At 41.1% G+C, this 10287-nt stretch overlaps 1 protein-coding gene across 1 annotated transcript; it reads left to right on the top strand.

Annotated features, from left to right (window-relative positions):
• The first annotated feature begins 6208 nt into the window (after nucleotides 1-6208).
• On the top strand, nucleotides 6209-9938 carry LOC128745961 (uncharacterized). The gene is made up of 2 exons (XM_053843016.1): nucleotides 6209-9802; nucleotides 9858-9938. The coding sequence occupies exons 1-2, from the start codon at nucleotides 6209-6211 to the stop codon at nucleotides 9936-9938; spliced, it is 3675 nt and encodes a 1224-aa protein (XP_053698991.1).
• Nucleotides 9939-10287: the final 349 nt, after the last annotated feature.

Genomic DNA, 10287 nt, shown 5'->3' with positions numbered 1-10287 from the left:
TCCGTTGGAAAATATTGTTAAATACTAGTTAAGGCACAGGCTCTAGCGCTCGTGACCTATAATGGATTTTTTCCCCGGATGCCTGGCACACAGATGACCAGATGTATTAAAATATAATGGAAGTCAATCAAGGTTGCTCTTCTGGAGAAATCGCAAAGAAAGTTTGCTATTTCTGTAGACCTCTAAAATGAGGCCAAAACTAATTTGCCGTAATAGTAAATTGCTTTAATTCAAAAAGCTACTGGGTACGATGATATAAGGTTTTCATTATTATTAATCAAGAAGCAAATTGTATTAAATAAAAATTTATATTTTATCATGCATTAATTTTTTTTCAATAGATTACAATCGTTGGTCAAAACAATGTTAGTAATTAGTTCTAAGAAGTAGTAAAAATCCAAAATTGCGAATACTGTACACAAAATAGGTTAATTAAAATGTGAATAATAACAACAACTTTTATATAGTGACATCATACTTAATTTTTTTAAAATATATATCTATAATTGTCTCATAGTGACAAGCAAAACATATTATATAAAACAAAAAAAAAATCAAGAACAAAAAACATTTCAAAAATCACAAATTTGTAAAGGCATCTGGGACGGCTATATTTTTTTCTGAATAATTACGTTTCACTTCATTATTCAAAAAAGTGGGGAGGTGTACCATCCGTACTCTACCCTAGCCATGCACACCATCATGTAAATAAATATTATGCAACAGGCAAAACAAAACAGACAACTCCGATCGTATTGAGACACACGGCGGGCACCGAACGCTAGCACCAGCGCCATGCATACACTTCACAAGTGCACGCATTTTGCTGAGCTGGCTCTCCGACCTGTCGGTGGCCTATGTGACTCGGTGTAAGGATTCGAATTACAATTCCAGAACCAAATGTATCGAACAAAGAATCTTTCTGTCCCAGTAGTCTTTCTCTTTTTAGCTTTAAGAATGCATTTAGAATAAGGAAAATATCGATATGCATTACCGATATTTTCCACCAAAATTTAACTATAAAAGCAAACCCTTCAAATAATAAAGCAAGCCATTTCGACTTCAGACTTTGTGCATTCAATGCGACCCCAATCGGGCTATCGCCAACTGAAGAACTAAGTCCCTCAAGCAACCCCGAGATCCGTTGATCTACCACGGGCTATTGCTAAAGTCAAATAGCTAAAGTAAATCTCGATAAACCGTCCGCTTCGGTAAATGTAAAACAAGTAGTGAACAGTGTACTTTATAGTAAAGTTTAGGAGCTTTTGCGGATCCTGAAAAATTTCCTCGTTCCAACACCGACTCGTGTTTCACGTTTCATGTTATTTTCGGGTTAGGTATTCTTTATTTTATGTTGACTATTTTATCATCATTTTGTGCCGCCGTTGTTTTTTGGTTTGGTTCGTTACGTAGGTCATATGTATGTGTTGAAGGAGGTGCAAGAGTCTGGTATGGTTTACATATATTGGTTTCATTAATGGTTTATTTTGCCAGAGCAGTTTAGTTCTACGTGCGGTTCTATGATCTCTGTCGGTTTTTATAACGCGTATTCGTTAGTATTCGTTTCATTTTCATGTAATTGGCACTTGTAAGTGGTTGCAAAATGAAGAAATAAAATTTAAAAAGAAAAAGTACAAAGGTCCATGCCTAGGGGCACGGGCGCAGGCTTGAAGTAGGACTACGAATGTAGCGCAATTCGTCTCCCAATGCTAAAGCCGGTGATTTTTGTATGAATTTCATATATAGATGCTCAAGTTGCGCATTAAAAAAATGTGTTCTTACATGTGAGAAATTCATAATTTCAACTCTTCAGCTAATATATATGGTGGACCTGAAAAGGTCCGTTTGTTAATCTCTAATTCTCAAATTTCTGACTCGTAGTGTCCATTGTCAACTTTCGTCCTTCAGATGGGCTTAGTGATGTCCGTTAATCGTTCGATTAATTCAACTAATCGAATAACACAAAGAATATTCGAATAATTTTTAATCGAATAATGCCAGCACGAGTAGTTGAATTAATCGAATAGTTATATTAATCGATTAGTGCAGATAAGGCTCACCGATTAATCGGCAATCGAATAATTGAAAATTTCGGACATCACTATTCCCACCCATTTAAACCCTTCTGCTTCCGCGACCAAAATTTGGGTTTTCTAGCTAATTTAATATTCTATTATAGCAGCTTATTGTCAATTGCAAGTAAAATTGTACCATCCAAAGTGCGATATCGCTCATAAAGTGCTATTTTGCATTAAATCGTTTCGATCTTCGGCGTACTTTTTCGTTATCTTTCAAGCAATAAGTGCGCCGAAGAGACCGAAACGATTTAAGCTAAAATAGCACTTTTATGAGCGATTGCGTACTTATTGATTGGATAATTTTCCTTGCAATTGACAATAATAGATCGATGTTTCGAATCCAACACGGTCGGCGTAATTTCCACTCCACACCAAACAATAATTGGCTGCTGCCGAGTTTTACCACCTCCGGATCCGGACAGGGAGATAAAATCGTAACTCTCATTATTATTTGTAACCCAAACAACGCGAAAATGATGCCGTTCACAAAATCAATTCAACTGCTTCATATAGGTACTTATTCAGTAGTTCTTAAAAGAACTGATTGTTTTCTACCAGCTGTTAATAATACAAATCGAAGAAATTTACTGCTTGGCAGCAGCTTTTTTCGAACCGCATTCTCCGTTAAAACAACTTCTTTTGGCTTTGGAGTTTTCGGTGCCTTTGTTATGGTCTTCTTTGACTTAGTAATCTTGCTTCTCGCTAGCAAGTTTGGTAGGCGAAGGAACCGGAAGCGCCAGTTCTTTGTTTGGACCAGCTTTCTCTTGTTGAAAACTAACTTCAAAGCCTTTTTCACGAATGTGTCCAACCTTGAAACGTCACAATTGTAGCTGGCGGCGATATACTTCTAGACGGCTTGCAACGAGGATCCATTGACTCTTCGGTTTATTGGCGTCTCGCTTAGTGAATTTGGATGTCTTCGTTGCCTTATTCCGGGGAAGCAGCTGAAGCTCAACGATTTTCGAGCGGATTCTATAGAGCGTAAATTAAATACAATCAAACTTTGATCCCTTTGATTCAAAGGGAATTTAATCCATAGCTCTTCTCCTATATATTTTTGTCATCTGTGTTAGGGAAGCACTGGCGTGAGAAGGCAAAAATTTTTTGCAAAAATAGAATTAAAGCAACGTCATGAGTTAGAAGATCGCATGGTGAGTCACCACATATTTAACGTTTTATAGATCAAATCAGAAGAAATTCTTCATGATTTAAAGAATCAGCGACATTGGGAAATTTAATTAAAGAAATTTAGTATACAGAAAAATTTTCATCTCTTCATAAACAAATTCGTTCGTCCTAAAAAGGACGGGTTGTGGTAAATTATGTGGTTGAAAATCCGGCCAGCAGAATGGCTTGAATGTTTGAAACAACACCTCCCAGGGCAATGGTGACAATGGTTACCGGTAGAGCATTTTCCATTCTTCCGCTCCCGCCACCAAATATTCTAATACAGCTGATAATAGATCAATGCTCCAGTACCAACGCGTTCGGCGCACTCTACACCAAACAATGATCCGCTGCTGCTGCTGCTGCTGCCGCTGCGCTGCGTTTTACCAGTTTGCCGAGTCCAGTGAGGGAGATATAACCGCAACTCTCTGCTGTCTGCTCTAGTGCTCTGTACCGTACCGATGCCAATAAAGCATTGCACGCAGATGTCAGTGCGTTTTTTTTCTTACCAGGTTTGACAGTGTTATGGGGTTTGTTTTGATTACTTATTCGCAAGACCCAGAAACAAAAAACTGCAAAAAGGACAAAAATATATGTTGTACAGAACTGTTATCATTTTCCTGCTTCGGAAAAGTCGGGTATTTCCGGTTCCCGCAAACAAGTGGGACGAATTACAAGTAATAAACCCACTAGCAATAAAATTAGGTTACAAAGGGAATCAAAACAAAACACACAAAAACGTCAAACCAGAGTTGAGGTTAGGCACCGTGCAAAGGTTTATGCGAAAATGATGCCGTTCGCCGGCTTACTTCTGATTATATACCAGAGCAAACGGCAGCAAGTTGTAACAAAGGCGGATCAACGTAGGGCAGAGAATCATAGACACGAAAGAAAGGCGGTACAACGAAACCGTACTCCGTACATTGTTTGAAGAAAACCGGTGTCCGGTGCTTCCTTAATAAAGAGCTACCAGTTTCTGCAGAGCAACCTAATATGAAGCATCGTCTTCATGCCACCGAAAACCAGTGGAAAGGCCGCAAAGCGCGATAGGAAAAAGAAGAAAAAGCCACGCCACTAGGAGAGCAACGCTATTTTCTTTCATTTAATGCCGACAGGGATGGCACGGCAACGGGCATGGCAGACGTGCACTCACAGTTGTGTGTGGTTGTGCCGGGTGAGTTTGCCAAGCGCGCCGTCTCGGAAGGTACCAAAGTATACCGGCCTATAGTAAATGTATCTGGTCAGGCTTATGTAACTATATACAACAATTAGCCCTTTTTAGGGCCTAATATATAAATGTAAATGAAGATGCAATTCGATTTTCTCACTAAACGCTTAGTCTCGAATTACGAAGTGGCACAGTTTTCTTTTGCCAGATAATGTGGCTTACTCGTTTCATGCTTTTAGAAAGAATCTTAAATTCGTATTATTTTGCATGTGTAGGTATATGAACAATTTTGTTCAGATATATTCTTCGGAAGGTTTGTCTTAATACAGTTTAAACATGTAATTTCTGACGGGCTCATACTTCGAACGCTCATACTAAACTGCCAACATCACTTTAAAATGTGAGAAAAATCAATTTAACTGCTTCGTATACTTTTATTCAGTAGTTCTTAAAAGAACTGATTGTTTTCTACCAGATAGTAGTAATGCAAATCAAGGAAATTTACATCTAGACAGCAGTTTTTTTCGGGCACCTTCTCCGCTGGAACGACTTTGACTGGGGCTTTCGGTGCCTTTGCTACGGTTTTCATTGGCTTAGTAGATTTTTGTTCGGGGGCACCCGCATATTTACTCCAGTAGTACAGTTTTAATCGGAGCCGCCTTTGCAGCAGTTAGCAAAGATAAATTGTTTTCGTCCGTTTTATCAACCTTGAACAAATCGGAAGCGCCTGTTCTTTTTGTTTGGACCAGCTTTTCGACAGCTAATTTCAAAACCTTTTTCACAAATGTGTCCAACCTTGGAACGTCACAATTGTGGCTAGCGGCGATTTACTTCTAACGGCTTGCAGCGAGGATCCATTGATTTTACTGGGTATTGATAGCAGCAAAAACCATACCGTTCGCTGGCGGGCGAGTCGGTTACTTCTTCGGTTTGTTGGCGTCTTGCTTGGTGAATTTGAATGTCTTCGATACCTTATTCCGAGCAAGCAGCACCCACTGAAGCTCAACAATTTTCGCGTGGATTCTATAGAGCGTGTTCGAGCAGTTACCTACAGCTCGATGTAATTTAAGTTACCGTCGCCCCTCGTCAACGCGATCGCAGATCGACGAAGGCGGTGACTGCTGATCGACGAAGTTCGTAACGCAACGCATGGGCCGATCGATGATTTCTGCTGGTTCGACGTGTACAGTTCCGAAACTTTCCACTGCAGGACTTGTGTGGAAATTTCCTGGCGTCACATGTTCAGAAGTTTTTTAGCCAGCACTGAGTTAAGACGTGTTATGATGTTAGTGTGAGTGTGATGATGAAGTTAAGTTGATTTTTAAAGTGTTCTAAATGTGTAGTTATATAAGGATAGACGATAAAGTTATTAATTAATGTAAACGATTGTGAAGTTTCTCCCTCGACCCTTCCGAAATTCTCCCACGGTGAAGTATACAGTCCACTACTCGAACATAATTTGGTCCTTCGAACCGGATGTTGTGAGAGACTGAGATTTCGGAAGTGCCAATTGTGAAAATGGTAGTGCGCTCGAGAAGCGAGCCAGTGAAATAGTGGAAAAACTGCCGAAAAGAGACGGTCATATTTGGACGCCATCTTGGTGAGCATGTGCTAGTGGAAAAATACCGAGAAAAAACCGCCATTTTGTTGAAATTCGATGGCATAAACCTAAATAGTGAAGTGATTGAAGTGTTCTGATCGAAGACGTAAGCTTTGGTATACGTGAACACAGACTTGGCTGTGTTTCTCCCGGTTTTGAGCATTAGGCTTGAAACTAAGTTGCGTCTTCGGTGGTATGTCCGGAGGTTCCAAGCAACCGCATGGTAGTGTCGAATCTGATAAAGCACTTGGGCAATCAGTTTCGTCAGCCTCCACTCCAACAGGTAAACGCCAGAAGCGTAAGTTTAAGCTGCAGGAAAAGCTGCTAATCATGGAGCAGCTAGATGCACTCGTCCACCGTCGCGGCGTAGCGAAAGGTAAGGTAACCAAAATTTTTAATACTTGCCATTCCGACGACGGTACCCTTACCCTAACCGAAGCTCAGGTAAAGGTTTACACTCGAAAGCTAGAAGCCGCCTATGCTGAGTATCTAAAGATTCAGGATCAGATAATAGGCATGGTGTCCGCTGATGAGCGTGAACCGCACGACGAGCATTTTGACACCTTTGATAGTTTGCACGATGAAGTATCTATCATTCTCGAAGAGCAAGCTAGTAGGTTTAATCCTAGTTCCCATGCCTTGGCTGCAAACGCCAGCCAATTTCAAGCCGTTGCTGTTCCGCAAGCACCTGTCGTGGTACATCAACCTCTCCGAATGCCAATTCCCACGTTTGACGGTCGCTACGAAAGTTGGCCGAAATTTAAAGCGATGTTCAAAGACCTAGTAGATAGAGGTCCTGATCCGCCAGCAGTAAAACTATACCACCTAGATAAGTCATTGATTGGTAGTGCAGCTGGTCTAATAGATGCAAAGACCATCAATGAAGGCAATTATGCTCATGCATGGCAACTGCTGGAGGAAAGGTACGAAAACAAACGTCACTCAATCGACAATCATATAAGTGGACTGCTCAACCTAAAGCGAATGTCGAAAGAGAACCACAGTGAGTTACGAAATCTGGTTGATGAATGTACCCGACACGTAGAAAGTTTAAAATACCTGGAACAAGAGTTTACTGGTGTATCGGAACAGATTCTGGTCCATCTGTTAGCAAAGGCTCTAGATAAAGAGACCCGAAGACGTTGGGAGACAACCATCGTTCATGGTGAATTGCCTCAGTATGCTGATACCCTCAAGTTTCTGAAAGATCAGTGCTTTGTTTTAGAGCGTTGTGAATCGACAACGAAGCCCCAACAAACTCAATCGAAAACAGTTACAACAGCGAAACCAAATTCTCAAAAATCATTTGCGATTACTTCTAGCGAGTACGAAGTCAAGTGTGACTTCTGTAGTAAGCCACATGCAAACTTTACCTGTTCCGAATTTAGATCCCTTTCTATACCGCAGCGACTAGCCAAAGTACGTGAGAAAAGGGTTTGCTTTAATTGTCTGAGAAAAGGGCATCAAGGTAAGAATTGCCCGTCTGATAAGACTTGCTTCAAGTGCAAGCGACGTCACCATAGTCTGCTCCATTTAGAGGAAAAGCCACAAGCAACCGAAGAAAATTCTCCTGCTCAAGTAGAAGCATCAGCGATGCAAGATGAAAACAAACAGCCAAGTCAGTCACAATTAACAACCGCCACCTGTTCATCTAGTAAGACCAGACCAAAGCAGCATGTGCTGTTGCTCACGGCCGTAGTAGATGTCATCGATGCAAACTGCAATTCCCACCCCGTTAGAGTTTTACTTGACTCAGCCTCGCAGGCTAACTTGATATCTAGATCTATGGTTGAAATCCTAGGCTTGAAGCAGCGTCCATCCAATGTAGTTGTAGCAGGAGTAAACAACATAAAGAGCCATGCTTCGAGCAGTTGCGTCGTAACAGTACACTCGCGATACTCCAATTTTGTAGCTGACGTGAGTTGCTTGGTGACAGACAAAGTCACAGCCGACTTGCCATCCACATCCATCGATGTAGGTTCATTGAACCTTCCGACCGGTGTGCGACTAGCAGATCCACAATTTTACCAGAAGGGTAAGATCGACATGCTGCTAGGAAATCAATTGTTCCTCAAATTGATACTGCCAGGGGAAATCACGCTTTCTGATAACACTCCTATCCTACGAGAGACACAGTTTGGTTGGGTTGTCGGTGGTACCTATGATGAAAGTCCAACTGCTGTTCCAGTGGTCCATTCGCATTCCGTCACCCTTGAGGATTTGAATTCTTCTATCAAAAGATTTTGGGAAGTAGAAGATGCGCACGGCAGTTCAAAGCGTGGCAGCGAAGAAGAAGAGTGTGAACTGCATTTTCAGACCACCCATCGACGGGACGCAACTGGTAGATATATCGTACAGCTGCCTTTGCGTGACACAATAAGCGAGCTTGGTGATTCCCGTTCCGTAGCATTGCGAAGATTCCGTGCAATGGAAAGAAGATTTGCTCAGCTGCCAGAGCTGAAAAAACAGTACGTTGAGTTCATGACTGAATATGAGGAGCTTGGACACTGCAAGGAAATAAGTGAAGATAATGATTTGCCAGGTATAGTAAAATGGTACTTACCACATCATGCTGTGTTGAAACCGTCGAATACTACCACCAAGTGCCACGTGGTGTTTGACGCTTCTGCAAAGGTCTCTGGTTGTTCCCTGAATGACGTACTAAAGGTAGGTGCCATTAACCAGAGTGATTTACAGTCTATAGTGCTCCGCTTTCGTGAGCCACAATATGTTTTATCTGCCGACATTACTAAAATGTATCGACAAATCGTTGTCGATGACTGCCATACTCCCCTACAACGTGTATTTTGGAGACAAGATCCATCGTGCCGACTTCGCGTGCTAGAATTGACTACTGTCACCTATGGCACTGCTTCCGCTCCTTTCTTGGCCACAAGGGCACTACAACAGTTGGCAATCGATGAAAAAGAAAGGTTTCCTATTGCTGCTGATGTTATTCAGAATGATTGCTATATAGACAATGCATTATTTGGGTTCAATGACCTCATCAAAACTTCCACCGCACAAGAACAGTTGATTGAACTTCTTTCCTCCGGTGGCTTCCATCTGCATAAATGGTCGTCAAACAGTGTCGAATTGCTGGAAAAGATTCCTGAGGTTGATCGTGAAGAACTAGTATCCATCGGCACAAACGAAGCAATCAAAACGCTGGGTTTAATGTGGAACCCTACATCAGATGAGTTGATGTTTATTTCGTTTCCTATGTCCAACACTGAGGTAGCAACCAAAAGACAACTGTTGTCAGTGATAGCACGAATGTACGATCCATTAGGTTTAGTAGCACCGGTGATCGTTATCGGGAAACTCTTGATGCACAAAACCTGGAAAGAGGAAATTGATTGGGATGACGTAATCACTGGTGAATTGAAGCAAGATGTTGATAATTACCTGAAGGCCATAAGTGGTGTCAACACAATTCGTATTCCACGCCGGGTGGTGCGTTCAAATGCCACTGTCGTTGAGCTGCACGGTTTTGCCGATGCTTCCATGTACGCTTATGGAGCGTGCATTTTTATTAGATCCGTTGTTCCTGGAAATCAAGCTGCCGTTCAGTTATTGACCGCAAAATCAAAAATAGTACCAAAGAGTGTACTCACCGTTCCTCGTAAAGAATTGCTTGCGGCCCTTTTGTTACACCGCTTAGTGAAGAAAATCCTTTCTGCATTGAATACTGTATTCGATGAAATAGTTTTGTGGTCTGACAGCCAAATTGTGCTCGCATGGTTGCAGAAAAATCCCAGCCTACTAGATGTGTTCGTTTCCAACCGTGTGAGTGAGATTATCGCTACCGGTGATAAATTTCGTTGGTGTTATATTATTGCAGATTGCAGTGAAGCATCAAAATGCACAGCAACTGCTGAATAACACCCAAAGATCTTGCAATCAGTGTTGCGATCAAAATTAAGCCACTGCAATATTTTGTAGTATAGTTATAATGTGGATAAAACATGAGATGTTTTTTCATTGTCACAATACGAGCAGAACTCTTGGCAGAATTGTTATTTTTATCTGAATTATTTTGCGCATATTGAGTGATAAAAGAGAAATAAAAACTGAAAAATTAACAAACTCGCCCGTTTGTTACATTGTTATAATTTCAGATTTCACAGTTTTCCAAAAATCTGGTGTCACTGCATACAATGACTGACAGCTCCAGGCTGAAAAGTAAACAAATACAAAGTGAACCGATTGCATCTAAATTTCTCATGGTGAGTGTTAATACCTACTTAATTTAATTTGCTTTGTCATTATAA

The sequence above is a fragment of the Sabethes cyaneus genome, chromosome 1 (assembly GCF_943734655.1).
Source record: "Sabethes cyaneus chromosome 1, idSabCyanKW18_F2, whole genome shotgun sequence".
In the NCBI taxonomy this organism is placed as follows: domain Eukaryota; kingdom Metazoa; phylum Arthropoda; class Insecta; order Diptera; family Culicidae; genus Sabethes; species Sabethes cyaneus.
Note: the sequence above shows the minus strand (reverse complement) of the source record. Positions and strands in the feature narration are given on the sequence as shown.